The 21,463-nt window shown below is 46.4% G+C and overlaps 1 protein-coding gene across 3 annotated transcripts in view; it reads right to left on the reverse strand.

Moving 5' to 3' along the window:
- Positions 1-21,463, reverse strand: part of bzw2 (basic leucine zipper and W2 domains 2) — a 165,071-nt gene that overhangs the window by 56,940 nt on the left and 86,668 nt on the right. For all 3 annotated transcript variants that reach the window (XM_070881006.1, XM_070881004.1, XM_070881005.1), the window contains exons 4-5: positions 9,225-9,328; positions 1,055-1,120 (exon numbers count right to left, since the gene is read on the reverse strand). In XM_070881006.1, coding sequence (XP_070737107.1) covers positions 1,055-1,120; positions 9,225-9,328 — 170 coding nt within the window. The remainder of the gene's footprint in view (positions 1-1,054; positions 1,121-9,224; positions 9,329-21,463) is intronic.

Consider the following 21,463-nt stretch of genomic DNA (forward strand, 5'->3'; position numbering starts at 1 on the left):
GGGAAGCAGGAAATGAGAACCTGTTTTTATCACGACTTTTTAAAAACATTAGAGAGAAAAACAAAGACTGGTGCTCTCACATAAAGATCAGGTAGAACCTGAAATATCATGAACAAACTTTAAAAAAAAATGTTTAATAATTTTTAAAGTTTTGTACAAATTGTAATTTTTATCATAATGGAAAAATTTGACACTTCACAAAATTAAAATCAGTTTTCAGGTCCATAACGTTAACAGTTAATACACTGTTAAAACCCCAGTTACACCTAATCCAATAAGGTCCGACTTTTAATGGGGTATTTAACAACGACAAAGCCTCCTGGTTTCACGGATTGCCCTAATAGTGTGGGGCCCATAGTGCAGCCAGTGTCGGAGTAGTGAATGACTGACCTCAATTTCAGGATTTCCGCGTTTCAATGCACATGTGCTAAATCCTGAAGTTGCAGTCCGTTTCAAAGGGGTAATAGCAGCAAATGCTGGTCGTTCACCATTATTACCCACTGCAAATTCCAGACCAATATTTTTTACATATGCTCCCTCAATGCCATTCTCCCCCACCTCTCCTGAAGGTGCAGATTCATGCACGGACACAAGCTGCCCACGGGTACATACCACAGCGTTGATTTCTTCATGTGTGAACACTGACGGTAAATGGTGGCAGACTATTCTACTGCGGAGGCCATCAGAGCCGACCCCAATCCTGTCCTCACCCGAGGTCCACACATGCACACTTACTGCATGTGTCACTGGATAGGAATTAGAAGCAGGATCCAGTTCAGTCCAGAGGTGCTGAAGCCAAGTGCAGTGGCTCAACTGCTGTCCCAGTTGAATTCAGCTTACTCAGCAGAGACAGGAGATGGAACCTGGGATATTATGGTTTGTATGGTTTAGCTCTATATACAGTCTTATCAGTAACTATTACAAAGCCTTAAACACTATGATGGATTAACTGAACGTCAAAGTGAAAGAGAATAAAGTTTAAAGCTCGAAAGAAAATTTGTAATCTCTTCAGAATCCCTGAAAAAGGATTAGCTTGATTAGGTAAAAAAATTACCTTTTTAATTGCATCTTCAAATGCTTTTTCCAGATACTTGTAACGCCTGATGAGTTTATTGAAGACCTAAAGATCAGCAAAAAAATTAAGTTATTAAATATTCAGCCCAAGTGTGAAATTAAACCTATAATAAATACCATCTTTATTTTGAGCTTAAACATATTATAGTACTGGTTGTATTTAACCGCATTGTCAGTATTCACGATGTTCACTGGATGGAAGGAGCAGCAGATAGTAAAGCTATCTGCAAAAGCATGGATCTAAAAAAAAATGATTTTCTTTCCACTATCCACAGTTGGACTCCTGTGCTGAGGACATCATGACTGCAGTAATCCAGAGACCATGGCCAGAATTTTCCTTACCGATGTGGGTTGGGTGTGTGCGGGCCACGTAGCAAGTCGGTACCACGATGTATTGATCAGCCCGCTCTTCATAGCTACTTTAGCATAATTGCCCCTATTAAGGCAGACATGTGCATTTCCCAGCCCTATTAAATGGTGTGGGTCTGATGACATCATCGATGACTCCTGTCCAGCAGGAATATTTAAAACAGCCTTGGTCACATTGCATTTGAAGGTTCATGTAGGAGTGTGGAGGGGGTATTGTGTTGGTGGTGAGAAATAGACAAAATGAGTTCACAAAGACAGAGGGCTGCACCCCATTTTTCCGATGGAGCTACATATTCTTGTGGAGGGAGTCAGAGCACACAGGGAGGTTCTCTTAACCCGATGATGGGTGGATGAGACCTCCCCAAGAGACCAAATGGGCCTGTCTCCAAATTGCTGAGGTGGTCAACAGCAGAGGTGTTGCAAGGAGGACCAGGATACAGTGCAGGAAATGCTTCAATGATCTGATGAGATCAGGAATGGTGAGTGCAAAGCCACACTCACCCTCATCCTGAAGTGCCTGTTAACACATCCCCATCACTCTGCCTTCCCAAGTCGACTCCTGCACATCACACCAACATACCTTTCACGTTCACCCATCCCTCCTGATGTACATACTCACATCCCCATCTGACTAACCACCCCTCACACTCACCCTCATCCTAATGTAATCATACCAAGTAACATCACATCAAGAGGCTGTAAGGGATAAATTGTAAGAGTTGCAAATAGGTGGTCAGAATTATGCTGAAGGTAGTGAACTTATCAGTATTAGGAGGGTCTGTATAATTGCCTATGTATGTAACACTTTCTTATATAGATATAGCACACTTATAACGCATTAAACTGTATGGTTAGTAACACTTAAACAGCAAAGTCAGCAGTTGTTGATTAGAATCTCTGAGGAAGAGATAAGGAAGCCAGTACAGCCACCCTAGGCATTGGACAGACTGTGGCAAAGTGCAAGTGATGGAACAACACAATGGGAGCTGGACAACTGCATAAACCACTCAGTCAGTTTGATAAGAGTCGACAAATCAATGTAACTTTGCTGACAGAATTAGACCTATCGATGATTTTGTAGGAGGGTGCTCCTCTCCAAAACCTGTATAAGTTCTACTTGAAAACTCATGTATTTAAGAGGTTCTATGATGGAACCTTCCCTTGCATTGCTCGTAGTAAAACCGGTAAACCGGAGGTTTCGTTTGTTTACTTCCATGGTCATTATACAATGGGAAGCTGGGCGAGGTGTCGATTAACTACATCAGTTAGTCCACCTTGAAGGAGAGAAGCCTCCTTTTTACCCCAACAAGACCATTTGAAATTGGTACCACACTCCCTTATATAGAGGTCAAGTTTCGGGCCGCGCCGTTCATGGACACCTGTTTTTCGCGCCTAAAAGCGCGACAAAAATGTACATTGCAATTCTCAGGCTTCCTGCAGGTCCCTCGGAGCTCTGCACGGCTTGCAGACATCAGCGGGGGGCGGAGCCACAGAGTCGCGCCGATTTTGCAAGTGCAGGGGGGCGGGGCTAAGTCAAATGAGAGAACATCGTGCCGGCAGCCCTGCGCGTGCGCGTTGGAGCGCGCGCGCACGCGCAGTCGCCCACAAACATTGGCACTCGGCCAATTTTAAAGAAACTTGAAGAAAAGTGCTGATTTGTCTCGTGGACCTCTGGAAAGGCTTGGGATTGAATTTTGGTGATTTTTTGGTGTCTGAAGGAGTGCTTTTAGCAGCACTGTTGAAGAAAGAGTGCTGCTTTTCACTGCTAAACTTCCAGAACAGGTGCTGCATAGGTGAATGCAAAATAAGGACTGTGTGTTTAAAAAAATAAGAGTGTCAATTCAATACAGCAATGGAACAACGTCCGCCAAGAACAAAGAATTTCTTGCATGAGGAAGTGGAGATATTAGTCAATGTAATTGAGCAGAGTTGGCAGGAGCTAGATACCAGCAACAGAGGTCGCATAAAAGTGCCATCTAAAGAAATGAAGAAACGCTGGAACCAAGTTGCAGAAGATTACTGCGCAGTGGTGCATACCATGAGATCTGGAAGCAAGTTTAAAAAGAAATGGTGCGACCTTCGTCAAGTAGTTAGTGTTAGTAATATTTTCATTTTTTAATGTAATCGTAATTGTAATGTGAGTATCTTATGTCCCACCCTGCAGAAAGACGCACTCTGTAAAAAGTTATATTTTACTTTTTGCAGAAGAAATTGGCCCACAACAAAAGGGAAGCAACTCGAACAGGAGGAGGCACGCCCAATCTACATCCACTGACACCCTTGGAACAGAGGGTAGCTGCTATGATGAGTCGGACATGGAGAAAAGCAATCAGTACAGCACAAGCTGGGCCCACACACGAGGAAGAGGGTAAGTCCTGAAAATGCATCATGGCCCTTCAAATCAACCTGCTGCCTGGCCTGCTATGTGTGAGAGTACTCATGCCACCCATCCTGCCCCCTCCCTTGCTGTTAAACATTTGACTGTTCTGATGTATTTTGCAGAACATGATGATGACGACGATGATGATGCTGCCAACCCTGAGCATCCTGAAGATACAGAACAAGAACCAGTACAACCAGATGCCGATGATCCAGACTGGATGATGGCGGCGATGACTGAAATGTCTACAGGGGAGAGCTTCCAAATTAATGTTTATGAGCCCCCATTAAGGGGCATCAGAGTTTCAACCACTTGCACAGGTTCTGGTTCCACCTTCCATGGTTTTGATTCCGACGTTGCGGGTCCCAGTGGTGCTGGTGATATAATGGAGCAGTTTACACCCATTCACCCACCATCCTAGCCAATGGCTCGCACTCGAGTGCTGCCATCTGGAACACCGAGCGCCCCACCGTCCAAGCCTGCGCCCCTCTCTCTAGTACTGCCGTCTGGAACACAGAGCGTCCCACCATCCCAGCCCACGCCTCCCAGTGTAGTGGTGCCGCGAGGCAGACCCAGGCAGAGGAGAAGGAGATTGGAGACACGCTCTCCTGAGATGCAGCGTGTAACAGATGCGGCTCAGGTTGCAGCATTGGGTATGGAGTCCAATGAGCTTACCCGATCACTCATCGGTAGAGTCAGTGCAGTGGGTGAAGAGGTGACGGTCCTGACGGGAGAAATAGCAGCAATGACACGGGAACTTAGGGAGGAAATGTCCGAGGGAGTGCAATCAACGGCACAGGCCCTCATGTTGATAGCTGCTGCAATAAGAGCACACAGCCCCACCAATCAAATGACACCCCCATGAAGAAGTGAACATTCACTGAGATGTGGATGAGAAATGGTTGCAGCCTTTCTTTGCTGCTTTTGTTCTTGTTCTTGTTGTAGCTGTAGTAGCGTTTTTCAAATTGAAATTGTTTTATAAGTTTTGTAACTTTACTACTTATAAGTGATCTTAGGGTTTTTAACTAATCTTATAGTGTAAATGCTCTCACATTTTTGTATCTTATTTAATTTTGCACCTAAAAAGTGATCCTGAAGTCTAAGTGATCTTAAGTGTAAGATTTTTCACATTGAAATTGTTTTGTAACTTTACAAGTTTATAAGTGATCTTCAAGAGTCACATTACAAAGTAAAGTTTGATACAACAAATATTTTATTACAGTGACGTTAATTTTTCAATAAAATATTTTTTCATTAAAACTGAATCATCTTCCATTAACACAACACAACATAGGAACAACTCCAAAGAATAAACATGTCCATGCGCAACAGTGGTCACAGAGCCCTCAGGCATCAGTAATTGAAGCGTTCACGGATTAGCTGCTGGCGCAGGGCTCGAGCAATCGTTAAAGGAGCACGATGGACGGCCCTCCTCCGACCTCGTGCTCCGGCATCAGGGACTTGCATGCTTTCCTGATCGTCGTTATCATCCTCATCCTGCTCTTCCAAATTACTATCATCAGGCACTGGACCATCACATGGGTCTTCTGGTTCCACTACCAGCTCTTGCTGCCTCGTGATGGTTAAGTTATGGAGCATGCAGCACACAACAGTGAAGTGACCGACAATCTGAGGAGAGTATTGCAAGTGGCCTCCGGAATGATCCAGGCATCGGAAACGCTGTTTCAATATGCCAATGGTCCTCTCAATGATGCTGCGCGTCGCAATGTGCGCCATGTTGTATTGACGGTCAGCTTCTGTCCGTGTCATGCGTGGGGGCGTCATGAGCCAGGTGGTCAGGCCGTACCCTTTGTCTCCCAGTAGCCAGCTCTGCCCTTCTGGCTGCTGCTCAAGCATGTCAGATATAATGCTGTCGCGTAGGATGAACGCATCATGGGTACTGCCAGGGTATCTCGCATCGACTGACATGATGCGCTGCTTGTCGTCACACACGAGCTGCACATTGATGGAGTGGAAACCTTTTCTATTCCTGTATTGCTCGGAATCCTCCACGGGTGCTCGCAAGGCTATGTGAGTACAATCAATGCAGCTCTGTACCTTTGGGAAGCCGGCAATCCTGAAGAAGCCCACAGCCCTCTCATGGATCGCTTGTGCGGTCATTGGGAAATTGATGAAATTATTCCTCCGCGCATACAGTGCAGCCGTGACCTGGTAAACGCAGGTATGTATTGCACGTTGAGAGATGGCGCACACATCTTCAGTTGTAGCGTGAAACGATCCCGAGGCATTGAAGGCAAGTGCAGCTGTTACCTTCACTTCAACGGACAAGGCAGTTGGCGTTCTGCTTCTGGGCTGCAAATCTGCTCTCAGCATATCACAGATCTCAACAACAATTTCTCTGCGGAAATGCAGCCTTTTGACACAATCAGCCTCGCTCATGTCCAGGTACAGGCGCCTGGCTCGATATTGCCGACGTGGGTAAGGTCTCCTGCCCATCAGCCTACAGGCTATGACATTCCTGGTGCGGTGAGCTCTAATCAATTCTCTCCTATGCAGTGAATTGCTGGCGAACCATTGCATAATCCGTGGTGTTGACAATGCAGCACCCATTCTGCAATTACAAATTTAAGTATCAAACTGGCATCTGGCTGCCTCTCCCTGTCCCTGGCCGAATAGCCTCAGCCTCCCTCGCAGCTCGAAGGCTGCTTGCTGTGTCTTCGGCCGCCGTCAGCCACTGCCGCCGTCCCTATCCCGTGGCCGAATAGCCTCAGCTTCCCTCGCAGCTCGAAGCTGCTTGCTGTGTCTTCGGCTGCCATCGAGCCACTGATGCCGCCCCTGTCTCCTACATGGAAGGAAGGCCTGCCTGAAGCACCGCAGCTCGAAGGCTGCTGCTCCTTCACACAGTTAGGAATATTCAATATTTTGTATTTGCTTTGTTTATAATTTTTTATTCAGGATGGCTCTTTATTTGTATAAGACTGTTGAATGCTTGTAGAATTTAATTACTTTCCTTCCCGCCCCCCACCCCCCCTCCCCCCTCGTTCCCTACGCCTGATTTGTAACCTACGCCTGATTTCTAAAGTGTAGGCAAGATTTTTCTGAGTGTACAAAAATCTACACGTACTCCATTCTAGTTAGTTTTAAGTAAATTTTCACTGCTTAACTTTCAAAACAGGCATATGTGGCCGGACACGCTCCCTTTTGAAAAAAAAAATCTGTTCCAAAATGAAACTGTTCTAACTGACTAGAACTGGAGCAAACTAAATGCCGAGAATTGCAATTTCTAAGATACTCCATTCTAAACCAGTTGCTTCAAAAAAATAGGAGCAACTCAGGCCGAAACTTGACCCTATAGTCACTCTCTACAGATGTAACCTACACATTCCTTACACTCATTCCACCACTCTCATTCAACCTTCTCTTTCATTCCTTCTTTGCGGGAGAAGACAGCCCACAACAGGAAGAGGGAGAGAACCGGAGGTGGTCCTCCATCCTTCAGTACTTAAACTGCAACAGAGGTGGCGGCCCTGGAGGTCTCAAGAGTTGCAGAGCAGATGGTGGTAAGAGATGGTGAGAAGGGGAACTCTCAGCAAACAAGTGACAGAATAGCATTTCAAACAGCCACATGACATACAGCAGTCACTCATATCGTGATTGATGTCAGCAGCCAGTGAATATTCATCATGTGCACAATGGTATCATTACCCATTCTTAGTATAACATTTATAAACTATATCATTACTTGTGTAATGAGAAAGGACTATTTAGCAATCTGGTCATGCGAGGCCTCTTGGGGAAGAGTGACCATAATATGGTAGAATTCTTTATTAAGCTGGAGAGTGACACAGTTAATTTAGAGACTCGGGTCCTGAACTTACAGAAAGGTAACTTCGATGGTATGAGACGTGAATTGGCTAGGATAGACTGGCGAATGATACTTAAGGGCTGACGGTGAATAGGCAATGGCAGACATTTAAAGGTCACATGGATGAACTATAACAATTGTACATCCCTGTCTGACCTAAAAATAAAAAGGGGATGGTGGTTCAACCGTGGCTAACAAGGGAAATTAGGGATAGTGTTAAATCCAAGGAAGAGGCATATAAATTGGCCAGAAAAAGCAGCAAACCTGCGGACTGGGAGAAATTTAGAATCCAGCAGAGCAGGACTAAGGGTTTAATTAGGAGGGGGAAAATAGAGTACAATAATAAGCTTGCAGGGAACATAAAACTGACTGCAAAAGTTTCTATAGATATGTGAAGAGAAAAAGATTAGTGAAGACTAATGTAGGTCCCTTGCCGTCAGAATCAGGTGAATTCATAATGGGGAACAAGGAAATGGCAGACCAATTGAACAAATACTTTGGTTTTGTCTTCACTAAGGAAGACACGAATAACCTCCTGAAAATAATAGGGGACCAAGGGTTTAGTGAGAAGGAGGAACTGAAGGAAATCGTTATTAGTCAGGAAATTGTGTTAGGGAAATTGATGGGATTGAAGGCCAATAAATCCCCAGGTCCTGAAAGGCTGCATCCCAGAGTACGTAAGGAAGTGGCCCTAGAAACAGTGGATGCATTGGTGGTCATTTTCTAACAGTTTATCGACTCTGGATCAGTTCCTATGTATTGGAGGATAGCTAATGTAACCCCAATTTTTAAAAAAGGAGGGAGAGAGAAAACAGGGAATTATAGACCGTTTGGCTTGACATCGGTAGTGGGGAAAATGTTGGAATCAGTTATTAAAGATGTAATAGCAGCGCATTTGGAAAGCAGTGACAGGATCGGTCAAAGTCAGCATGGATTTATGAAAGGGAAATCATGCTTGACAAATCTTCTAGAATTTTTTGAGGATGTAATTAGTAGAGTGGACAAGGGAGAACCAGTGGATGTGGTGTATTTGGACTTTCAAAAGGCTTTTTGACAAGGACCCACACAAGAAATTAGTGTGCAAAATTAAAGCACATGGTATTGGGGGTAATGTATTGACGTGGATAGAGAACTGGTTGGCAGACAGGAAGCAAAGAGAAGGAATAAACGGGTCCTTTTCAGAATGGCAAGCAGTGACTAGTGGGGTACCGCAAGGTTCAGTGCTGGGACCCCAGCTATTTACAATATACATTAATGATTTAGACAAAGGAATTGAATGTAATATCTCCAAGTTTGCAGATGACACTAAGCTGGGTGGCAGTGTGAGCTGTGAGGCAATCCTGTCTTCTTGTTGACTACCTCAGTCTTCTCATTGAAATCTCAGATATGGCCATTTGTGCAATAAACATACTGAACTGGGAATGCAGCCTTGAATGTAGAATGATATATATTTTTAATATAGCAAAGAAGGATATGTTTCTTGTATCCCTGAACAAAGTTATTCATTCCAAATTTATTTTCAGTACACTATACTAAATGGCCACTTCACAGCCATATGCCAAAGCGTCTATTTACCTGAGCATAGTTTCGGATTATTTGCTGATCTTCAGTGGCACCAAACACACAATATTCAGTCACCTTGGTTTTGTCTCCATCATCAATACGTGTTCCTCCTGGGGCTACAAGAAGAAAGCAAACACAAACAGCTTGGTTCTAAAACTGTCACATGTATCAACTGCTCATCACATCTTTCACGTATTCATGTGCAGCTTCACATTATTAAAAACACCACGAAGAGGTTAGAAACATAGAAAATAGATGCAGGAGTAGGCCATTCAGCTCTTCGAGCCTGCACCACCATTCAATAAGATCATGGCTGATCATTTACCTCAGTACCCCTTTCCTGCTTTCTCTCCCTGTAGCCGTAAGGACCATATCTAACTCCCTTTTGAATATATCTAACGAACTGGCATCAACAAATCTCTGCAGTAGAGAATTCCACAGGTTCACAACTCTCAGTGAAGAAGTTTCTCCTCATCTCGATCCTAAATGGCTTACCCCTTATCCTTAGACTGTTCTCGGGTCCTGGACTTCCCCAACATCAGGAACATTCTTCTTGCATCTAACCTGTCCAGTCCAGTCAGAATTTTATATGTTTCTATGAGATCCCCTCTCATTCTTCTAAACTCCAGTGAATACAGGCCCAGTCGATCCAGTCTCTCCTCATATGTCAGTCCTGCCATCCCGGGAATCAGTTTGGTGAACCTTCGCTGCACTCCCACAATAGCAAAAACGTCCTTCCTCAGATTAGGAGACTAAAACTGAACACAATATTCCAGGTGAGGCCTCACCAAGGCCCTGTACAACTGCAGTAAGACCTCCCTGCTCCTATACTCAAATCCCGAGCTATGAAGGCTAACATGCCATTTGCCTTCTTCACCGCCTGCTGTACCTGCATGCTAACTTTCAATGACTGATGTACCATGACACCCAGGTCTCGTTGCACCTCCCCTTTTCCTAATCTGCCGCCAGTCAGATAATATTCTGCCTTCGTGTTTTTGCCACCAAAGTGGATAACTTCACATTTATCCACATTATACTGCATCTGCCATGCATTTGCCCACTCACCTAACCTGTCCAAGTCACCCTGCAGCCTCTTAGCATCCTCCACATACCTCACACCACCACCCAAGCTTAGAGATATTACATTCAATTCCTTTGTCTAAATCATTACTGTATATTGTAAATAGCTGGGGTCCCAGCACTGAGCCCTGCGGCACCCCACTAGTCACTGTCTGCCATTCTGAAAAGGACCCGTTCATCCTGACTCTCTGCTTCCTGTCTGCCAACCAGTTCTCTATCAACATCAATACATTACCCCCAATACCATGCACTTTAATTTTGCACACCAATCTCTTGTGTGGGACCTTGTCAAAAGCCTTTTGAAAGTCCAAATACACCACATCCACTGGTTCTCCCTTATCCACTCTACTAGTTACATCCTCAAAAAATTCAAGAACATTTGTCAAGCATGATTTCCCTTTCATAAATCCTCGCTGACTTGGACCGATCCTGTCACTGCTTTCCAAATGCGCTGCTATTTCATCTTTAATAATTGATTCCAAATTTCCCCCACTAGCGGTGTCAGGCTAACCAGTCTATAATTCCCCGTTTTCTCTCTCCCTCATTTTTAACAAGTGGTGTTATATTAGCTACCCTCCAGTCCATAGGAACTGATCCAGAATCGATAGACTGTTGGAAAATGATCACCAATGCATCCACCATTTCTAGCGCCACTTCCTTAAGTACTCTTTGATGAAGGCTATCAAGCCCTGGGGATTTATCAGCCTTCAACACCATCAATTTTCCTAACACAATTTCCTGACCAATAAGGATTTCCTTCAGTTCCTCCTTCTCGCTAGATTCTCAATCCCCTAGCATTTCCGGAAGGTTATTTGTGTCTTCCTTCGTGAAGACAGAACCAAAGTATTTGTTCAATTGGTCTGCCATTTCTTTGTTTCCCATTATAAATTCACCTGATTCTGGCAGTAAGGGACCTACATTTTGCTTCACTAATCTTTTTCTCTTCACATATTTATAGAAGCTTTTGCAGTCAGTTTTTATGTTTCCAGCAAGCTTCCTCTCATACTCTGTTTTCCCCCTTCTAATTAAAACCTTTGTTCTCCTCTGCTGAATTCTAAATTTCTCCCAGTCCTCAAGTTTGCTGCTTTTTCTGGCCAATTTATATGCCTCTTCCTTGGATTTAACACTATCCCTAATTTCCCTTGTTAGCCACGATTGAGCCACCTTCCCCGTTTTATTTTCACTCCAGACAGGGATGTACAATTGTTGGAAGTTCATCCATGTGATCTTTAAATGTTTGCCATTGCCTATCCACCGTCAACCCTTTAAGTATAATTCGCCAGTATTTTCTTGCCAATTCATGTCTCATACCATCGAAGTTACCTTTCCTTAAGTTCAGGACCCTAGTCTGTGAATTAACTGTGTCACTCTCCATCTTAATAAAGAATTCTACAATATTATGGTCACTCTTCCCCAAGGGGCCTCGCACAACAAGATTGCTAATTAGTCCTTTCTCATTACACATCACTCAGTCTAGGATGGCCAGCCTTCTAGTTGGTTCGTCGACATATTGGTCTAGAAAACCATCCCTAATACACTCCAGGAAATCCTCCTCCACCGTATTGCTACCAGTTTGGTTAGCCCAATCTATATGTAGATTAAAGTCGCCCATGATAACTGCTGTATATTGCACGCATCCCTAATTTCTTGTTTGATGCTGTCCCCAACCTCACTACTACTGTTAATTCTAATTCAAACCAGTGTGTATAAATAAAACTGTAAAAATATCTGTATTTGCATTCGATTTAATGGGCCCTCACACATCCTGCACAGCTCACAGAGCCGTGGGACAACGCAAGACTTAATTCAACAATTAACCTCAACTGTCAACAGCAATTTTAGTCCCACTTTAAGCCAACAGTAACTTGCATTTATATAGTGCTATTAGCATAATAAAACATCCCAAAGTGCTTCAAAGGAGCGTAAAAGACAAAAGTATTTGACACCAAGCCAAAGAAGGAGTCATTAGAACAGGTGATCAAAAGCACCTTCAAAGAGGTAGGTTTTAAAGGAAGAGAGAGAAGTGGAGAAGCAGAGGGGTTTAGGGAGGGGATTTCATAGCTAAGGGCCGAGGCAGCTGTAGGCACGGCCGCCAATGATCCGAAAGAAGTCAGGGATGAACAAGAGGCCAGAATTGGAGAAATGCAGAGATTTGAGTGTTGTAAGGCTGGAGGATGTTACAGAGGTAGGGAGGGTCAAAGGCATGGAAGGATCTGAACACGTGAATGAGTATTTCAAAATTAAGGAATTGCTGGGCCGAGAGCCACTATAGGTCAGCGAGCACAGGGGTGATGAGTGAACGGGACTTCGTGCCAACTAAAATACAAGGAGCAGAATTTTGTATCAGTTCAAGTTTATCGAGTGTGGAAGATGGGAGGCCGGCTAGGAGAACATTGGAATTGTTGAGTCTGGATATTTTAAGAGCATGGATGAGTGTTTCAGCAGCAGGTGGGCTGAGGTAGGAGCAGAGACAAATGATATTAGAGATGTTCTTGGTGATGGAGAGGATATGGAGTTAGCGCAGGGTCAAGAAAGGATGTCGAGGTTGCAAACAGTCTGGTTCAGCATGAGACAGTGGTCAGGGAAGGGGAAAGAATCGATGGCTAGGGAACGAAGTTTGTGGCAGGGACCGAAGACAATGGACGAGAAAGTTGGTTGCGTCGCACCTCATTTAGCGGCCCGGAGGGGTGTTAATGCATCACGAATGGCTTACCCAGCTGCGCAGGTTGTAGTGCCTCGCTAAGAAATTTGGTTCAGGTTTACTGGCGGCGCAAAACATTACCGCCTCGCCACTTAACTTCAGTCAGATCATGACGTCAGTATGCGTGCAACAACCTGCTAGCGCCCCGCTCGCAAGATGAGGTGTGGCTGCCTCATTTAGCATCCGCCACTGAACACGCTGAAGAAACCAGGCGGTCCTAACTGCTTTAGGTGATACCTGAAGGAAGAAGCAACCGGATGAATCGGAGGTCACAGTGAGTGCAACATTTCAACAGAGCACGGTGCGTGAACCTCTTACTTTGCAGAGGCAGATTTATCTGACCTTATAGGTCCATAGCAACTTGAGTTTGAGAATTAAATGGGTGCATGACCAGCATGCCACGTCACCTTCTACATACTCTTGTTAGGCAGCATCAGGATAGAAGGGCTGTTGGCTATGTTGGCCCACAACTGAGGAGACCCTATAGATGTCAGGACAGGAGACCTTGCACCCACCACGGGTTTACCAGAAACAACGCTCAGACCTCGACATGTCGGAGGAGCAGTGTGTCAGAAGGCTGCGCTTCCGAAAGGAGGTCCTGACAGAGATATGCCATCTCCTGCAGCCTGACATCGGCACCAGGACTGCACTGCCCGTCGCAGTGAAGGTCACTGTAGCGCAGACCTTCTATGCCTCCGACTCCTTCCTGGCTGCATCAGGGGACATATGCAGCGTCTCTCAATTTGCTGCACATCGCTGCATCCACGACGTGCCACAGGCTCTGTACAGATGGAGAATGGAGTTTATAACATTCCCAATGAGCAGGGATAAACAGAATGAGCGGACATGTGGATTTTCCAGGATAGCAGGCATCCTGATGGTTTAAGGAGCCATTGACTGCACACACGTGGCCTTAGAGTACCATTCCAGAATGCCGAGGTTTTCCGAAACAGAAAGGGATACCATTCCCTGAATGTGCAGCTGCTGTGCAACCACACGCAGCGCATCCTCACAGCAAATGCTCGCTATCCTGGCAGCGCACATGATGAGTTCAACCTGAGTAAGAGCAATGTGCCACGAATGTTTGAGCCATCACAGGAAGGGCATGGCTGGCTGCACAGGACAAAGGATAGCCTAGCCACCTGGCTAATGACTCTCTTCCGCAACTCCATCACCCAAGCGGAGCATCGTTACAAACACAGCCTTGCGGCCACCCGCATCATAATTAAGCAGACAATAAGTGCTGAAACAGCGTTTCCGATGCCTGGACCACTCTGGAGGCAGCCTTCAATACTGCAATATTTACAATGATATTTACAGGATAAGAATATCTGTCCATGGTGACCAGTCTTTATTGTAACTTGCACTCTGATTTCCCACCCCTTTACTTAACCCCTCCTCCCACACCTACTGCTCCTCATTAATGGGGCCGCAGTGCCTGCAGCAAGGCTGCTGTGTCTGTGAGGCAGACACTACAGATGATCTAGCGGGACGCCTTGGACCAGCTCTTTGGTTTGGAAGGCTCGGCTGCGGACTGCATTGCCTCAGCATCAGCGGCAGCAGTCTGGGATGGCTGATCCCAGAAAGGCAGTGTGGCAGTGGTGGGAGCTGGAATGCTGTCATCTTGAGCAAGGACAGCACCTTCCATTTCCAGCGTCCCAATGCCACTCCCCCGGGGCAGAGCCTCAGCATCCAGAGTAATCTGTGGGAGCATAGATTGCTGGCCTGCTTCAGCACTGTCACTTCCCCGTTGGGGAACACAGAGGATGGCAGCAGTTAGTGTGTGCATGGCATCAATCTGAGACTGACTCACAGCAGACCGAGTCTGAAACACAGCAGTCTGAGAATTGATACCAGCAACCAGTGACTGCATCTCATCACGAAGGCCTTGCGTGGCTTCGGCCTGTGATGTGACAGCTGCTGCCACTTCAACCATAGCACGCGCCATCACCTCTGGGACTCCACTGTCCCTCTGGAGCCAGTCAAGGATGGGCTCGATGGGCTGCTGAGAGGCATGGACAATGGTTGAGGTAGCCTGTGACAACCTCAGAGCAAGTGCATCCATGCTCTGCAGGGCCCTTTCCAATGCATCGATAAGCTTGAGGGCCCTCAACAAAGCCTCCAAATCCAGGTCTACATCTGAGTGTCTCTGTGCAAGACTCATGGACCGACTCACCCTCTGGGGAGTTGGCCCCTGAACTTCCCCTCGAGGTGGGTGTTGTTGCAGGCCACTGGGGCCAGGAGCCTCAAGATCTTCGAAGCCCAGGAATGTCATGTCTACCACTGAAATGGTGTCTCCACTCAGTGCAGCTGATGGAGGGTCCAGCTTTGTCACAACACTTGTGTCCCCTTCCTCCTCATCTCTCCCATCATTGGATGTGGAGGTCTCACGGGCAGGCTGCTGTGCTTCTGGCTGATCATCTGTAAATACAAAGCAACAGAACAGTGGTTAGCTGCAGGGGAGGGGGCAGGAAGGGAAGGAGGAGGAGCATTGGACATTTATGTATAAAGGGGGTAAGGCGCATGTGGTATCAAGGGTAAAGGGTCTCACATAAAACGCAAAGAACATGACCATACTGTCACTGTCCCCAGAGGCTCGGCTTCACCGACCGCTAACACACCAATTGGTGTGCCCATGAGGGCGGACACTCGCTCCTCCACCTCCGTGAGTTCTTGGATGTCAGGCTCCCTCCTCCAGTGCACCTCTGTTCGCGTCTGTTGCGTGCCAGTTTCGACTGCAATAAGGTGTGAGTGAGTGAGCAGCTCATCGTGTGCCACATGTGCCTTCCATAGTTGAAAACTGCTACTGTATGAAAGTATGCAGATCTCCATTTGAATCTGCATGGCTGCGCAGAGTGGCTGTGTGAATGGTGGGATTAGGTGACGACCACCCAAGATGAAAGATGAGGCTGAAGTGTTGCGAACGCATATCAAAAGTAAAACAGTCGTGTGAGGAGGGGTCAGGTTGAGTAGGGAACAAGGTCAGCAACAATTGGATGGTCAGGGCATGGCTGCTGAACTGACTCTGAACTTTTATGGCGTCGTCACCAATGAAGACCATGGCCTGGTACACAGTGAAGGAGCAGGTACAGCAAAGATTTGACATTGTGAGAGACAGTGAGGTTCACATTATGGCATTGCAACGTTAATAGAAATCGTACTCATCCTGACGACCCTAGTGAGGGCGTTGATCTTCTTGCGACATTGAATCGCAGTTCTAGCCACCGTGTTCCTGGTGGAGACGTGCTGCGCCATTTCCATCCATTGCCTTCTAAAGAGTCGAGGAGCAGGCCTCCTTCCACTGGAAGGTTGCAGCACATTCCACCACCGCTCTCGACTAATGCCTCGATGGCTGTGGGCGAGAAGCGGTGGGCACACTGGCGACCTGCTTCCTCCTCCATTTTCCCGCTGAGCAGACTGAGGAGTTGGAACTGCGCATGTGCATACCTATCTTACCACGCCTTTAAGAATCGGCTGTCCACGGGATGTATCGCGGTCCTCAAAGCATGCACATTCGTTCTGGAAATTTAATCGCTGAGATTTTCAGTTCCACCGCCCTAAGAGAATTGTGCAATGACTGATTTAGCACTCCCTTTCCCTCTTGGGGCACAGAAACCTAATTTTGCGGTGGGTGTGCTAACTTTCAGAGGGCACTAGTTACCGCCCAGATAGGATTACCGCCCCAAAATGGGCGAATTTGTAGCCCAATGGCTTCAGTCTTCCTAGCATTTAATCAGAGGAAATCTCTGATCATCCAGTACTGGATGTTGGACAAGCAGCCTGACAACAACGACGCAGTGGAGAGGTCGAGAAAAGTGGGAGTGATGTAGAGCTGTGTATCGTCAATGTACATGTGGAACTGGACAATGTGTTTTCGGATATGTCGTCAAGAGGCAGCACGTAGATGACGAATAGGAGGAGGTCAAGGATAGATCCTTGCAAAACTCCAGAGGTAATGGTGTGGGAGCAGAAATTCTCTGGCTACGACTGGATAATTATGAATGAAACTATAGAGGGCAGTATCATTCAGCCGGACAATGGAGGAGAGACAAAAGCAAAATACTGCAGATGCTGGAATCTGAAATAAAAACAGAGAATGCTGGAAATCTCAGCGGGTCAGGCAGCATCTGTGGAGAGAAAAACAGAGTTAACGTTTCGGGTCGACGACCCTTTGTCAGAACTGCCGAATGTTCGAAAGGGGGAGTGGAAGAAAGAACTAAAGGGAAGGTCTGTGATAGGGTGAAAGGCAGGAGATATTAAAGACACAAAAGGGATGATGGGCCAAATTGAAATGGTAATGGCAGGAGTTAGAAAAAGGTTAATCTGGATAGGATGTGAATGGCATCGCAATGACCAGTTGCCATTAGAGACAAAGAGAAAAACAAAGAAAGAAAAAAAAACATAAGATTGGCAGGAGGGAAAGGGAGCCAAAGATGGCCGGAGGTTATGCTCTGAAATTGTTGAACTCTATGTTGAGTCCAGAAGGCTGTAAAGTGCCGAAACGAAAGGTGAGGTGCTGTTCCTTGAGCTTGCGTTGAGCTTCATTGGAACAGTGGAGGAGTCCGATGACGGAGATGTCAGAGTGGGAGTGGAGTGGAGAATTAAAGAGACAGGCAACCAGAAGTTCAGGGTCACACTTATGGACTGAATGGAGGTGTTCAGCAAAGCGGTCACCCAATCTCCACTTGGTCTCCCCAATTGCTGTTTCACCTGGAAGGAGTATTTGGGGTCCTGGATAGTGGGAAGGGAGGAGGTAAAAGGGCAGGTGTTGCCCTTGGAGTGGCATTGGAGAAGGATGGTGTGATCAACCAAGTCAAAGACTTGAGCCAGAAGGATGTGGCGGGATAGCACAACATGGTCTCAGTCATAAAAGATGTCATTTGTGACTTTGATTTGGGCCGTTTCAATGCTGTGGCACAGACATAAACCTGAAACCTGATTAGAGAGATTCAAACATGGAGTTGCAAAAAAGGTAGATCACAAATGGCCATACTTTTACATCAATAATCTGGGAATAAATTGCATGCAATGCAGATTAAGATTTGTGAGGAAGTTTATCAGTATTGCAATAGAATGAAGATGATCTCTATTTCCTGAAGCTATTAAAAACACACAATGTTGCAATACTCTTCTCATTCACTGGCTCTTCCCTTCAATGCAGCTCCAGCTATTACCATTGGTGAAATAAACGCACTACACTGAAGTTAGTGTCTTGAATAAATGTTGATTTTTTTTGTATAAAAGGGAGAACGATTGCAGGCAGATTGAAGCTGTCAGGCTCTCCAAAGCAACACAGCCGAGACCAACACCTAAGTCGCACATGTAAATCAAACTACAACCTACGTCAACATGGTGCAGTGTGCTGGCAGTCCATCATGTTACATGACTATCACTGGTATTTTAAATGGACTGTCTGGTGACAGATCAGTACATTGTTAAAATTAGCATTTATGATCATTTTAACACTAAAGTTGAGGAAATGGAGAATCTGTGTTCAATGCTCCCACGTCATTCTGCATGGTTACTGAGCCTCTGCTCTGAATCAGAGCACAATAACAACTTGCAATTATAAAGCACCTTTAACATAGTAAAAAGTCCTGAGGCACTTCACTTGCATTATCAAACAAAATTTGACTCTGAGCCATATAAGGAGATTAGGACAGATCATCAAAAGCTTGGTCAAAGAGATAGGTTTTATGGAACATCTTAAAAAGAGGAGAGGTAGAGAGGCAGAGGAAGGGAATTCCAGAGCTTCCAGACTAGGCAGTTGAAGACATGGCCACCAATAGTGGAGCGATTTAAATCGGGGATGAGCAAGAGGCCAGAATTGGGCTGCAGAAGAGATCTTCACATGCTATGTGGTGATATCTAGCTCTTTCTTTAAATGAAACACCATCAACACACCACAGGAATCAATTGCAAAGACGTAGCGGCCATTATTTGGACGCTATGGGTGCCATTTTGGTTCTGGTGGACGCCAGCTTGGATAGGGCACTAGCGCGGGTGCAGGGAGCATGCACCAGAATTATGCAGAATAGGCAGATCATGATATCAATGAGCATGCATGATGCCAGCGCTGCCATTTTGGAGATCAATGCTCCAGTTAATGTCCTATCTTCAGCACTCACAGCTGAACGCGCATTCAGCAGCGAGATGGACACCCTCTACCAGCGCTATTTAACGGGATCATCAATTACGTGCAAGTTGGTGGCTGATTGATTTCTACTGGCTGTGGCTGAGTTTGTTTAAGTGTTTGGTGGTTTATAGTTATTTCAAGTTACTAAAGTCTACAAGGAGTGGTGTGGCAGGTGCTGAAGGACTTTGTCCTGACGTCAAAGATTCTGCGCAGACCACTTGCTCCAAGACATGGGTGTATGAGTAGGGATTCTATTTGACCTACAGCATGACAGGAGATGCGGAGCAGGGCAAAGAGGGAGGCGGAGGAGGAGAATGGCTCTCAGCAGAAGGCCATATCTTCCCAGGGTGATCACGTAGCAATTCTTCTTCCTGAACCACAGCAAGGAAGTGTGAGTCAGACGTTTGCACTTTAGTAAGGACGTTCTCACTGAAATCTGCCACCTACTGTTGACACACAGCAATTTCAGAGCAGGGAGAGAACCGCTTTGCCAGTGGCTGTGAAGGTGACCGTGACCAAGAGCTTTTATATGTCGGACTCTTTCCAGCTGGAGCAGGAGATATTTGCAATATCTCCCAGTTTGCCATGCACTGTTGCATAACAGAGGTAACTGAGGTTCTGTATTCCAAGAGAGCTGAATACATTTCCTTCTCTCTGGCCAGAGAGGAGCAGGCAGCGTGTGCACGTGGTTTTGTGAGGATTGCAGGCTTCCCCATGGTGCAGGGTGCCACTGACTGCACGCATGTCATTTTGCAGGTGCCGCATGTAAACTCTGAGATGTACTGCAACCGAAATTCCACTTGCTCAATTTTCAGCTGGTGTACGACCATACTCAGTGAATCCTGCAGGTCAATGCCCGGTATCTTTGCAGCATGATGCCTTCATTCTGCGTCAGTCCGCTGTACCAACTGCATTTGAGCCACCACAACAAACCAAAGGAAGGCTACAGGACGACAAAGGCTATCCGTTAACATGGCTCATGACTCCGGTGTGCAACCCACGCACATGTGGGCAGCCATTCATACAACAAAAGTCATGCTGCTAACGAAATATCACTGAGCAGACCATTGGCGTGTTGAAGCAACACTTCCGCTGCTTGGACCACTCTAGAGGAGCCCTGCCATACTCGGCAGAGCGGTTGTCGAGATTTATGGTGATCTGCTGCATGCTGCACAACCTCGCCATCATGAGGGCACAGCCCTTGCCACCAGCGATATGGCCACCAGCTCAGGAGGGGGAGGAAGAGGAGGATGAGGAGCAGTGAAAGGGAGGAGGCAACCCCGACAGCCCCATTCTGGCCGAGCTGTCTGTAACTGACTACGATACCAATAAATGCAATCCACATTCACCAAGAGTCCCACACCTTACCTTCCCTATTTCACTGTTCCTCACAGCGTCTGCTTGGCTCCAATGCATAAATAAAAGCCAACACAAAATAAACATTCCAAAACAAATTTATAAATCAAATCATGCCATATTGCATAGAAATGTAAACTAATAACCCTTGTGCACTCTCTTATTGCCCTTCTTTTGTGCCCTTACCTGTCATGGTGCTCCTATGCAGTGCTGCCTCAGTGGCTGCAGCATAGTTGGTGGAATGCTGTTGACTTTCAGTGGAGAAGATTGCAGATGGCCTTGGAAGGCTACCACGAGCATCTCTGGACCTAGAAAGCCCAGCCTCGAACTGCACCATCTTGGCATGAATGGCAGCAATCTGGGCTGGCTGGCTGACAGGCAAGTGCAAGGGCACTGGCTGAGTGGCAGAGTTGGGAGGACGAATGCTGCCATCCTGAGAGCATATCAGGTTTTTGCTCCCGGAGCCACTGCCACTCCCCCGGGGCCCCCTGTTGAACACTGGTAAGTGCAGCCATGATGGCAGCAAGCTGAGCTTGCGTGGCAGCAAGCTAAGCTTGCTTGGCGAAGTCTGAGCTTCCAGTGCAGCACCAGATGTTGGGTCGCTTCTGCTTGCGCTGCAATGGAAGCCGAGACATCGGCTGTCAGACTCTGCATTATGGTTGGGTCTGCAAGTGTACTAATGGAGTTGGCCCTCTCTTCCGTGCAGGAAAGAATGGGCTCCGAGCTCTACGTAAAGCCCTGTGCCAAGTTGGTGCTGGACATGCTCATGCCAATGCACCAAGCATTTAATTGTGCATATTCATCAGCCTTCTTCTGTAGCCTGCCCCATCAAAGTGCTCATCTGAGTCCTCTGCAGCAGAACCCATGTGTGACCTCGCCCTCAGGTGAGCAAGCACCTGTGTAACCTTTGCCCCCCCCCCCCCCTCCCTGGCTGCAGACCACTCGCACCCGGTGTCTCACCATGTGCAGATCCTGCAT

Source organism: Pristiophorus japonicus, chromosome 5 (genome assembly GCF_044704955.1).
Source record: "Pristiophorus japonicus isolate sPriJap1 chromosome 5, sPriJap1.hap1, whole genome shotgun sequence".
NCBI lineage: Eukaryota > Metazoa > Chordata > Chondrichthyes > Pristiophoridae > Pristiophorus > Pristiophorus japonicus.